Here is a 12,185-nt window from a genome sequence, read left to right as displayed (position 1 = left end):
TCTGATGAGACCAACATAATTCGTTTTAGTTTGCAATGCATATTTTATGACGTAAAATGAAACATTATAATCCTCAATAATGTTTTTTGTGGGATTCCATTCGGCGTAGGGTGAAAAACGCCACCACAGTCACTGTCGTGAAGTTCTCTAATTTCTCCAGCAGGTGGACGCTGCAGCAATCAAAAACCATCTATTTCCTCAGCATCCTGGGGAAACGCAGCGATGTCTAAATCCTAGGATATTATTAGATTATCTTCAAAGACGCGGCATTTCAAATGAAAGTGTTCTACCTTTGATGATAGACCAACACTAATGTTCTCTGTTAGGAAATTGTTTGAATGTTAGAATTATTTGGACCTAAAGCAGCTGTCATTCCTTAATACAATTTCGTAAGTTTAAATCCTACACACCCGACACAGTTGTTTCTAAAGAAACTTATTTTGCAGAAGTACAAGCTGTTTTTTTGGCGCGCAAACTGAAGAGCATAATATTCTGTAGTGAGAAACTAACACATGGTGCGTAGCAGTGTCCTTTGAAGCAGTGAAATGCACTCCTCTCAAAACCACAGCCTAAAAAGAGACATGTGACCTTCTAGATAATAGGATCTTTTTCTCCCCCCCACCCCCTGAATTCTTCACAAGTGTTTTTCATAGAATCTACACTTCATTCTTCTATTTTCAAAGAAGGAAAAAAAAGAAGTGCTCTTTTATTCATGTTTTTTTTGTTTTTTTTTTACAACTTGACAGTGACAACAGGAACACCTGCGGCAGGAACATAAATAAATGTGCTCATCTTCGCCGCTGTGGAATGTACAAGTTTATATTATACGCAGATCAGAATTTATTAGTAAAGTACTAACTAAGAGCCTTACAGACTCTTTACAAAGGGTCACACGATGACTAAGAACGGTGATGCTCGTTACGTCTCTCTCAATCCCTCTTTTACACAACACACACATACACACACACACATTTCACACACACATCGCAGTCATACAGAGAGTGAGATGGTTGGCTGGTTGTTAGCTTGATGTGCTACGTTATGACTGACTACCCTGCCCCGGCATCTGCTGCGCGGGCGCAGGGGGCTCCGTCGATTTGCCTCTTTTTCCATGGAACCGTGACTTCGTAGCTACTTCAGTTCCAGGCGGTGCTCGCCGCGGGCTATGTGCGAGGAGAACTCGTAGCGGTCCTGGCTGCGGTGGCCACACACGTTGCACTCGAGTGGGTCGCGGAAGCCGTGGCAGCCCATGTGGATGGTGAACATGACGTAGTCCAGGAAGACCACCCTGCAGTGGGCGCAGGGGTAGACGGCGCCGGGCACGGCCCCGGCCTCACCGTCGGAGCGCCCCGCCCGCAGCGCCTCCAGCGGCGACAGCGGGACGGGCTGGGAGTGCGGCTGGGGGTGCGGGTGGTGGGGGAGGCCGTTCTGGTGGCCCAGTCCCCCCCCCAGCAGGTGACCCAAGCTGTATACGACAGGCTGGGCCAGCGGGCTGCCGTCGTGGTGGAAGGAGTCCATGCCGAGCGGGGGTTGGGTGGCGTGGGGGAGCCCCAGCAGGTGGAGGCCCATCTTGTGGCCGTTGGTCAGACCCATGGAGGCGGTGCTGCGGCCCAGGGGGAGTGAGTAGGACGGCCTGTGCGAGGACACCGCCTCGCTGTCCTGGTGGTGGCCGTCGGGCCCCGGGGAGCCCGTTGGAGGATCCTTGACGTTGTCGCTTCGCTGGAGCAGCTCCTTGTTGAAGCTCAGGTCCAGGCAGACCGCGTTGTCTCCTTGAAAAAAGGGTAGTGGGGAGGTGGAGGATGGAGAGCACTCAGGGCTCCGCAGGTGGAGGCGGCAGCGCCGGTAAAGCTGGTCGCTGGTTGTGGAAGGGCTAAGTTGGGGCAACTGGATCATCAAGGTGAAAGTCACAAGTCCAGCAGCTCCGACTTAACCCTTCTACATTAAGACGACCTGGATGACTCAGAACCTTCACAGACATACTGGTCCCTGGTTGCATCAGGTGACCCCTGTGTCACTGTTGACACAGTGCGCACGCAGGGGGACGAGGGGTTGGGGGAAGGGGTATTGAAGGGTATTCAGGGCTCCGCAGGAAGAAGTTTTCACGACAGTCCGGAGCGGACGGAACAGTTGCAGGAAGGCGGCGGCAGCGGCAAAGCTGGTAGCTGGTTAAGTTGAGGCAACTGGACAGAACTGAAGTTAAGAAGCCTTTCGGATGAGACGCGAAACGTCTTTAAGGTCACAAGAACAAGTCCAGTTGCCCCGACTTAACGCTTCTACAATGTGACTGAGAACCTTCACAGACATAAACATGTCACATGACTTCTTGTCACTTTTTGCACGTTGAAAAAGTGTACACGCAGGGTCAGGGGAAGGGAGTGGTTTTGGGGGGGCTCCTTGCAAATTGCAAAGGGAGCCGCTTGCAGGCTGCAAGAGATGCTTCAAAGGCGGCGGCGGCGGCAACGCACCTCCAGAGAGCCCGTTAGCCGCAAGAGGACAGAGGAGGGCTGACAGGAAGCAGACGGTATAGACGGTGCAGCTGCACAAGAAGAGAGGAAGGGAGAGGAGAGGAGACGGCGAGAACACCTGCTCACGTTTCTCACCTCCCGTCTGCTCTTTTTTTTCTCTCTGTGGTTGCAGAAATTACTTCTCTTTCCCCTGTGGTTCTCATATTGAGAGATCTTTCATTTTGCAAACCCAGAGAGGAGATGTGACAGGTTTCTTTCTTTCTTTCTTTTTTCCCCTCCCTTCTGCTGATACTCGGTGCTTCGTTTCTCGAGGTGCTTGATTACGAAACTACAACGTTAGCGAGGCTTAACCCGCACAAAGCGGAGGGGGTGTGTCGACGCCCTTGAGGTCTGCCTTTTACTGACAACCAGTCTGGCTGTCGCTCGACAGGACTGCCTGGGTGAGTAGCTCAGCGTGGAAGTTTTGACTGCGCGTTCATTTTTTCCTTTTCAATCACACCCCTGTAATGCATTTAATCACTCGGGACTTGTAATACCCACCTATGACCTAATTTGGCCTGAGAATTTGTGCCAGCGGAGTCGAGTCTCTGGCGTGCGCAGGTGGCGAGAGGCAGGTGTTTGCTGCGTTTTGATTCCTGTGCCAGCACTGACACGACAGGCCGGCAGAGACAAAACAGCTGAGGCGGCGCGAGATGAGGCAATCTAGAAAAACAACACTTTTTTTTTTTTATTTTAAATTGTGAAGCACAGGCACAGAAAAAAAGAGCACAAGCAGCGCGGACACTGAACACGAAGCAGTGAAGAAGCTGCGGACGATCACAGTCAATATTTTCTATGAGTTGCTTAAAAAGGTTTAGCATAGCTTTCCAATATATATATAATATATAATATATATGTATATACAAATGCACACACACACACACGCACAGATATATAGATATATATAGATATACACGTATATTCGCCAGTGATCAGTGGGTTCCCCTCTTACCAGTGAACTTCTGAGGCATGGTGCTCTTCCTTTTGGCAACATTGCTGGCGAGCCTGTCGAGCAGCAGGGCGCGCTCACTGCCCATGTTGGCCCTGGCTGTGGGGCCGTCCTCTGCTGCACAGTGAGAGAAGAGAGAGACCGACAGAGAGAGAGACAAAGAGAGAGAGAGTGAGAAAGAGAGAGAGAGGGAGAGAGGGAGAAAGAGAGAGAGAGAGAGAGAGAGAGAGAGAGAGAGCGTTCAGTGTGACGGCGACTCTGGGAGACGTTTCTCGATCGGGCGGAAAAAAGGCAGTCGCATCTGTCCACCTGACGAGGCTGCTGAGGGTACGAATGGGTTTCGTTTCTCTCAAAAAGTAGAGGAAAAAAAACACGAAACCTCATCTGACAGCAGGCATCAGCCGGCTTGAGTCACCTTGGCAGAAGTGCGATATCAAAATTGAGACACGACTTTGACCTCACTTCCTGGCGCCTCGTTACTTCACGGGTGCAGGAACATCGACCACAGGATGAGGATGTGCTTCCTCACCGCTACGGCACCATCAGGCATCAACTTACGACATCCGTTGACCACAGAAGCAGCGAGTCAGTGTTGCAACGGTGCAACTGCCCCGTCAGGACGTAAAAAGCATTATGGGGGGGGTTATAGACATCGAGGGTAGGCCGCGCCTTGTGCGAGCGCGCGTGTGGGTGTATATCTGCCCTAATTTTTGGCCTCCCCTTCGCCGCTCGGAAAGCAAGCGGGCGCCTAATTTTTTGCTGAGCTGCAGCAACGCAAGCGGCTATAACCTATTTAGCTTCACCGACAGGGCTAAAAACTTGGCCTGTGAACCAAACGAGGCCTAGGAAAAAAACAAAAAACAGAACGAGGCACCTGGGGAGGACGATTTGATCGTGGACAGGTGCAGAGTGGGGCCCATGATAAATGTTGTGTTTTTGCACGAGAGGCCAGATGCTACGTGCGCTCACCTCGCTCAGCGGGACCTTTGCTCTGAATGTAGACGTGGCACCTCTCCCGGTGCTCCTCCAGCGAGCTGCGCTGCTTGTAGCTGCGACTGCAGTGGTTGCACTTGAAGGGCTTCTCGACTGCGAGAGGCAGAAATTGCAGAAGATCACCAAACAAGCACACACACAGAGAAAAAAAACAAACCCAATAACAACAACAACAGTAACCGGGGACACAGAGACGATGATTTCCTGGAGCGGTTGTGCACAAAAACTGATAAGGATGCGGATCGTTTTTACGTATGACTCACGAAAACTGAAAGCAAATGAGTTCGAAATGAAAAAAACAGGTTGGTTGTTTGCAGGGTGTCACTGGAAAGCCGAGTCAGCTGAAGGCGAACGCAGGTGCGCTAAGCATCGGCGCACATCGGCTTTGTGCGTGCGAGTGAAGCGCACGTGCGGCAGGCGGGTACCAGAGTGGGTGCGCAGGTGCCCGCTGAGAGCGTCACGGCGGCGGCAGGCGTAGCTGCACATGGGGCACTTGAAGGGTTTCTCTCCGGAGTGCAGTTTGATGTGGCGAAGCAGGTTTCCCTTCTGTGTGAAGGAGGCCCCGCACTGGGAGCAGTGAAATGGCCTCTCGCCTGGCAGGAAGACGTAAAAACATTGTGAATCAAACAGAGGGGATTTGGAGTAGTTTTTTCACTTTTGTATCCTAGCTTAAGATACCCATGATAACACGTAATCTTGAGAGAAATTTTGAACGTTTCCTTTAATTCCAAACTATTGGAATTTTTTAATATAGAAAATTAAAGAAAAGAAAGAGAAAAAAAAGTGCGACAAGTCTTTTGCTGTGTTTGAAATCATTACCATGAGTAACCTGAGTTCTCAGATTCCTCAAATGACTGTTAAAAGTTGAAGGCACGGTGAAAAACACGCCGTGGCTCAGATGAAAATGTATTGCCTAAAACTTGATTTAACATTAAAAATAAAGCCACACAGCAAAGTGAATACACGATAAATAGAACACAAACTAACTGCGAAATCACTGTCATAATTGAACACTGCTAGAAATATAACTACAGCTACTACTACTGTCACTACGACTACTACAACCCTCACTATGATGACTACTACTGTCACGAACAATACGACAACTATCACTACAAGTACAGCTGCTACTAGTGTTACAACTGCTTACTGCTACTACCGAAAACTGCAGAGTGCTAGAAAGGAAACGGGAATGTCTGCGATCACCCCATGCATGCTCACACAACAACTGAAATTCACGGGCCGACCTCGTTAGCGGAACCTTTCCTCTCCTTCACGTGCCTAGAAGAACGCGCACCAAAAAGCTGGCAATGGCAGAAAAAAAAGTGTGTGCGGCGCCGTGTCACGGTGATGGCTTTGTTCCATGATGTTGCTTTACGCTCAGCTCCTGATTTGAATACATTAAGACTTGTGCGAGAGATACACATGAGTGATCTTTTACGGGAATAGCACACTTCAGAGACAAAACGATGACTGGAAACATGCCAATGATGAGTGGGCTCAGTTCTCTTCCCAGCATCGTGTTCTTGAAGTTTTCGTTCTGATGCTGATTTTTAAGCAACCTTTCGCCTGGAGCACCAGTCAAGGCACTTGCGTCACGCTAGGTAATCTCTGTTGCTCAATCAAAAAAAAAAAAAGAAAACAAACATCCTGAGCGACTCTCAACGCAAGGGCCGCTATCTGCCGGTGATATCGACAGAGCGATGGTTGCGCAAACCCCCACCTCCTCCCCTCGCGTTTGAGGTTGGGTCGTTGGAGCTGCGGGTCCCTCGCTTACCCGTGTGGCTGCGCTTGTGCACCAGCAGCACGTTGATGCTGACGCAGGACAGGCCGCAGATGTCACAGTTGAGCTTTCCTGGTGGCTGAGCGCGGGCGACCGCCGCCCCAGACGCAGAAGCGCTGTCCACAGCGACCTCGCGGGCGCCGCCATCGTAGCGCGAGTAGTCGGCCAGCGACAGGTTCTGCGGCTCGTTCAGGGCGTCTGCCTCCTCTTCGGCCTCGCCGTCCCGCTCCTCCTCCTCCTCCTCCTCCTCCTCCTCGTCTTCCTCCGTCCTCTCGTCGTCGTACCCGTCCTCCATCCCGTCCTCGCTGACCTCCGCCTCTGCTTTCAGCAGGAAGGCTCCTTCCGGGTTGAGCTTGGGATGCCCCTCGGCCTCCTCCATCTCCATCTCCGTCTCCTCCACCTCGGTCTTTATTGCACCTGACCGCCAGAGGAGTGAGGGAGGGAGATGAGACAGGTGGAAACGAGGGGAAACAGCCAATGCTGTCATCTGGTAATACACACTTGTCAGTTTTAACACACCGTTTGTACCACTGTCAAAGTAGCTGAGAATCTGCACTCACAGTTCCTTCAACTATGGTAGTGTTGTCAATAAAGACTGCACCGACCGAGACCAAGACATCAATAAATATCAAGACTAGAGGTCTTGATATACTAGAGGGCTCGAGGTGGAGACAAGACCAAGACTGTAAAAATCAAAGAATGACAATACAGAAAAAAAATGCAGTGTCTTTTTTTTCACATTCGTGTTTGCTTCAACATAAATGCAACATTTCTTCTCAGAAAGGTATCTTTTAATATATTTCCTTTACGTTTTGCTGCTTTGCCAGCTAAATTAACTAGGGATAAGGGGCAGGTCACTCTTGGTGTCACAAACAGAGCGAAACAAGGCAGCAGCTGGATTCTTTTCTGTTATTATCTTTCATTGCAGTGCCGGCTGAGTCCCCACCAGTCTTGATCAAAACTCCCGAGTTCGCCCAGTCCGAGTCGGAGACCAGACCGAGACCCTTGAAAAGTGGTCTCGAGACCAAGACCAATGCCGAGTACTACGACACTAAACTATGGAGGCGACTTTGTGGTTGTTCATTTGGGTTTGATGAATAACGGTTTATTAAAAGTCGGACTGGCATCACAGCCACATCGTAGATGAAATCTCAATGTGACACACTGTCGAGTGTCCACTCTGAATTCTTTTTTTTCTCCCAAGACCGAAAAGTCTGTTACACAACATGAAAAGTCACTTCACAACATTTACAAAAGTAAATATTAATGCAGTTGAATAAACTGAATTAAAAGATTCTCCTGCTCTGCTCACAGGCCTATCAGCACAGTTAATAGAAAAACAACCCCTGTTCCTTTTTTGAAATGTGGGTTGTTGGGTTTTTTTCAACGTGTGTGCTGTATTTACCACAATCAGAACAAGAAACGGCGGACCAGGGGGGCAGATCACTCTGGCACTCGGGTGTTTCTTGTATAGAGGCCCGGCAACATTAAAATAAACCCAGCACGATGCTCCGTTTGTGTCACCGCGCAAAGTCCCCAAAGACGTAACCTATGCAAACCACAGTGCCTGACGAGCCTCTTGAGGTGCAAAATAGGTTCGGTGGGAGAATACAAAACATTCAGAGCTCTGGCGTGACGTTTGGAGAAATTTGCGAGACTCATTGCGATAGTCTAAAAGTGGAATTTTAAAACAAGCAACAGCTAGAGTAATTGTTAGGGTAAGATGCGGAATTTCTTTGCTTCATTGTCCAACACGATTCCAGTTTGCCACCGACAAACCCGTTGGTCGATTTTTCTCTTTGTGACGTAACGGATCAACCATACAAACGCACAAAAAACTATCAAGCTGAAAAGCAGCAGACTTGTCACCATTAGTGGCAAAGTGGGACACACGTTGATCACTGCTCGTACAGCAGGACGTGGGCTTCAGTGTAATTAAGTTGGCTTCGTCAAAGCAGTTAACTGCAGTTCCACTTTTAACTGTGAATCCAAACGTATCGGCTGTGACAACCCAACTTCTTCATTTATATTTTTAGTTCAGTTACTGATATTAGTCCAAAGTGCATCTCCAAAGCACAAGTAGCTGAACTTGGGGCCGATGTGTTCAGAAGATGTGTCCTTGAGATAAGGTGGAGGCATTTCCTCTGAATACATAGAAACCAGATCCGAGGGAGAGGAGAGGAGAGGCGAGCAGGGCGCCTCTCGCATACAACGCCAATATCGCAACAACGATTTGGAAAAAAAGAAAATAAAAAAGATTTCCGATCTGATTGTTTATCATTAATCTTGTGGCAGGCAAACAGAAAACGGTCCTCCTAAAAGTCCCTCAAAACACTTGACCAGATCTAAATCTAGCCGTATCCCCGTAAAACATGAAATCTTCTGTCCTGCTGTTCGTCACTAATGACGAAGACCCAACTTTTTTTTTTTTTTTAATGTTTTCTTTAAAGCTTCTCAATGCCACAGCTGTTGACACGCAAGTCTTGGCAGGCAGGACCTCTCACCTAGCTCACTTACTAAGTGTCAACGAGAAGCCAGCCTGTCAGTTCCATCCAGAAACCACACTGTGGTCTTGGTCGTGGCTTGTGATGAGCGCAAGAGCAGAGTTTCGCATCGAGGGAAGCAAGCGCTCAGAGGTGCTATGGAAAGTTTGCACACGCAGAGTTCTGAGAGGCTCGATATAGAGTCCAGGGTCTCATCGCAGAGAACCGCAAGCTGCACATCCGAGGCACAGCGAGGCTTCAGGCGGAGCCCATGTGGGGCAGACAGGTGGCAGGCAGCAATAAATAGGAGGGCGGACAGTCACGCAGTGGGCTTTTTTTTAATTTTTTTTTTTTTTTTTTTTTTCTATGGAGGGACAAAAGAGACAAATCAGCCACGATGACAGAGAGTATTTCAGCACGCAAAATGTGCAAAATAAGAAGGGGCAGAGAATAGCCTAGTCTGACCTCCAACGACCCTCAAGTGAAGTTTGATTCTGTTTCCAAGCGCCGTGTAAAACAGATTAAATTGAAACATTAAACTCTGTTCCAAATCCAACTGCTACTCTGCAAAGTATTGCATTTACTGTGTGGCACACTAATTTCAGCACTCTTGAAGCATTTCCCAGAAGTGATGACTTGTCACTAATAATGTTTTTTAATGGTCTATTCTTGTTACTCCACCACTATTCCTAAAAGATCGTTTACAAACAGATGGTACAGACACAAAGCATTTTAATTGTTGTATATTACTGCTTCGAAGGGAAAATGTAGGACAGTCACACATATATGTATATGTACATATATATATATATATATATATATATATATATATATATATATATATATATATATATATATATATATATACATATATATATACATATATATATATATGTATATTTAATATATAAACTAAGTGAACTTTACATAATTGCTTTGTATAGTTTACTTTAATCTGTTTATGTAATAATGTGTAAAACAACTATCTATTTGTATTGTAATGTATTTTGTTTACGCTGACTGCAGCCTGTGTTGACTGAATGAATACTACTACTAAACCAAACTAAAATCACAACTTTAATGCCAGAAATTGGCCTAATACCGTGAAATAAAAATTTGCTAATGCTGCAAATAAATGTAACTCAGCATGTTTCTACATGAGCAGGGGACACATCTTCTCTATTCAAATTAGAATATTAAAAGATACCTGGAATTTTTGTTGTTGACTCAATTAGAAAGGTGTTTATGCAGCAAAACACTGGTTACCATTGAAGTTCTAGAGAGTCTATCTGACTGATTGCAACTGTTGTATCGAAATGTATTTTTTTTTTTTTATGTTAGATTAAAATAAGAACCCCCCCCCCCCCCATCCCCTCCTCATTCCGATGTGCTATGACTACTGTGAATATAACACTTGTATGTACACATGCCATGACATGCACGTATAACAGCCTTCTAAATCACTTTCAGGGATTTTTTTTTTTAGACTTTCTGTTCCTTCAATCCATCCTCTATACTCCTGGCTAGACACAGTGTGGAATCACAGACAGCTTTGTTCAATGTGCACATTGGTGTGTATACATACGTGAGTCTGTCACACCTTCAGCAGGCTCTGCACCTCCACTGAACGAGTTATCCTTCCTCTCCCCTTCCTCTTCTTCTTCCTCCTGCGGCTTCACACCTGCAGCATCCCTGCAGACGTCTGCAAAAGGTCACTGCGTTACTCTTTTACTTCTCGTGAACGACACCCTCTCACCCCCCAATTCAGCACGACTCCCTGGAGAAAACGACGCATCCTCAGGAGAGGCTGAACCATTTCTCTGTGGCAGGGACGTAGACAACGTGTTTTCCACTATCAACCACAATCAAGAGAATCTGCTCTACGTGTACGCCCACAGTTTTCCATACTCTACAGTCATACGATATAGAAAGTGCCGTCTTCTGCCAGCGCACACATTCACACAGTTAGACACGGCACCACACACTCACCCATCCCATTTCCTTCGGCCGTTGTTAGGTCACATTTGTCGGCGTTCATCATGAGAAGCTTTCCTGTGGAGAGGAAGCACGGTTTTTAATGGTTAACCTGTAGACTGATTGGAATATCAAGGATCTTATCAAGGAGCAACCAGGGACAGAGAACACTTTTTTAAAAGTTAACATTCATGACGCGGCGCTCTGCTTGAGACACTGACAATAATGGCGGGTTCTTCACTATTTAAAGCCTTTCCTACTATGTCTACACAGCATGTGAGGAAATAGAAGCGACACTTGCATCTCGCTGTTCCTGTTGGTTGGACGGCGGAAAAAGAAGTTTATGCAAAAAAGAAAAAGAGAAGATGCCGAGGCAAGAAGCCCACGGTTGATTGCTCGACCTTGTCACTACATTTAGCCTTATGTGAAAGAGATGAAGAGTGTCGCACTAGTACTGTACCCCGCCGCTGTCTCGTGGGGGCAAGCGCAAAGGCGATGTTCACACTGGCAGAAGACTCAGCCCCAGGTTTGTGTCAAATCAGTCACAAAAAAAACCCCATCCACCCGTGTAATTCTTTGAAGCGGCATGACAAACTCTGTATCTGCGTTTTGAAAAAGTTGGTAAAAAGTGCCACAGAATCATACTTTTCAATGTAAGTAAAAGAGACATGACACTAAAATTAAAAAATATTAATATATTTAAGTAAATTTCTTATATTTCACAGTAACCGGTAAAAGTTTCAACTATTAGGATCTAAAAATAAAATACAATTATCAGAGTGTGGGAAGAAGAAGTACTGCACTACCAAATGTTTTCACAGGTTCAAAATTAAATAAATAATTATTTGAGTACTTTCATTTGTTGAAGTTGTGATGGAAATAAGCTTACCTTTATGCTTTGCACCCAGAGGACAACTAATCTCACACTGGGAGAATCCACGCTCCGCCGCTGGACGTTCTTTGAATATGGAATATACACTACGTCACGTTTGTTAATTTTTGGAGAGACCCTTAAAGGAACAGGAACCTCTGAACAAGGTGGAGCAACAAAGACCGGAGCATAGTTTATTGCACAAAAACAACACCAGTGGTTTGAGTTACTCGTCACCACTTCATTAACAGTACAAACAGACATGCAACTAAATATTAAGCTTAAAAACAGAACAGTTTTGTTTAATTAAAACAGGAAATAACTTTTGGTACTTTATATTGTTTCCATTTTCCATTGAAGGCACTCTAACACCATCTTGTGGTTAAAGAAATAAAGTTACTCATTGTACTCTTTCTCCTGTTCCTGAATCTTCATCAATGCAAAAGTAAAAGAAAAAAAAGCAACAAAAACAACAAAAAACACAAAAAACACAAAACAAAAAAATCTAAGCACACTATTATGCACACAGTATGACGTGCCCTTTGTTTTCAGTCCAAGCTTTTCAGCCAAGGCTTTGCCCTGGCTGAAAAACAAAGTCATAAAAAACATGCACAAACAGCTTATCGAC

The 12,185-nt window shown here is 46.4% G+C and overlaps 1 protein-coding gene across 3 annotated transcripts; it reads right to left on the bottom strand.

Annotated features, from left to right (window-relative positions):
• Positions 1 to 643: 643 nt before the first annotated feature.
• LOC142894412 (zinc finger protein Aiolos-like) lies at positions 644 to 11,728 on the bottom strand. 3 transcript variants are annotated; one of them, XM_076035595.1, is made up of 8 exons: positions 11,576 to 11,728; positions 10,702 to 10,764; positions 10,298 to 10,414; positions 6,224 to 6,646; positions 4,872 to 5,039; positions 4,423 to 4,539; positions 3,457 to 3,570; positions 644 to 1,769 (listed from the first exon to the last, which is right to left on the bottom strand). In XM_076035595.1, exons 2-8 carry the CDS (start codon positions 10,751 to 10,753, stop codon positions 1,132 to 1,134), a joined length of 1,629 nt encoding a protein of 542 aa, XP_075891710.1. In that variant the 5' UTR covers positions 10,754 to 10,764; positions 11,576 to 11,728; the 3' UTR covers positions 644 to 1,131. The 3 variants fall into 3 exon arrangements, with proteins under 3 accessions (XP_075891710.1, XP_075891712.1, XP_075891711.1); XM_076035597.1 differs by having other exon boundaries at positions 10,313 to 10,414; XM_076035596.1 differs by lacking the exon at positions 11,576 to 11,728 and adding an exon at positions 10,988 to 11,174.
• Between the last annotated feature and the right edge of the window lie 457 nt (positions 11,729 to 12,185).

The sequence above is a fragment of the Nelusetta ayraudi genome, unplaced genomic scaffold, assembly GCF_046127955.1.
Source record: "Nelusetta ayraudi isolate G7.1 ecotype Tasmania unplaced genomic scaffold, CSIRO-AGI_Nayr_v1 ptg000004l, whole genome shotgun sequence".
Classification (NCBI taxonomy): Eukaryota; Metazoa; Chordata; class Actinopteri; order Tetraodontiformes; family Monacanthidae; genus Nelusetta; species Nelusetta ayraudi.
Note: the sequence above shows the minus strand (reverse complement) of the source record. Positions and strands in the feature narration are given on the sequence as shown.

Coding starts and splice junctions, on each gene's coding strand:
- LOC142894412 (XM_076035595.1), bottom strand. CDS start 10,753: ATGATGAACGCCGACAAATGTGACCTAACAACGGCCGAAGGAAATGGG. Junction 6,647..10,297: donor TGAAGGTGTGACAGACTCAC/GTATGTATACAC, acceptor TCTGGCGGTCAG/GTGCAATAAAGACCGAGGTG. Junction 1,770..3,456: donor CATGCCTCAGAAGTTCACTG/GTAAGAGGGGAA, acceptor CCTTTTTTCAAG/GAGACAACGCGGTCTGCCTG.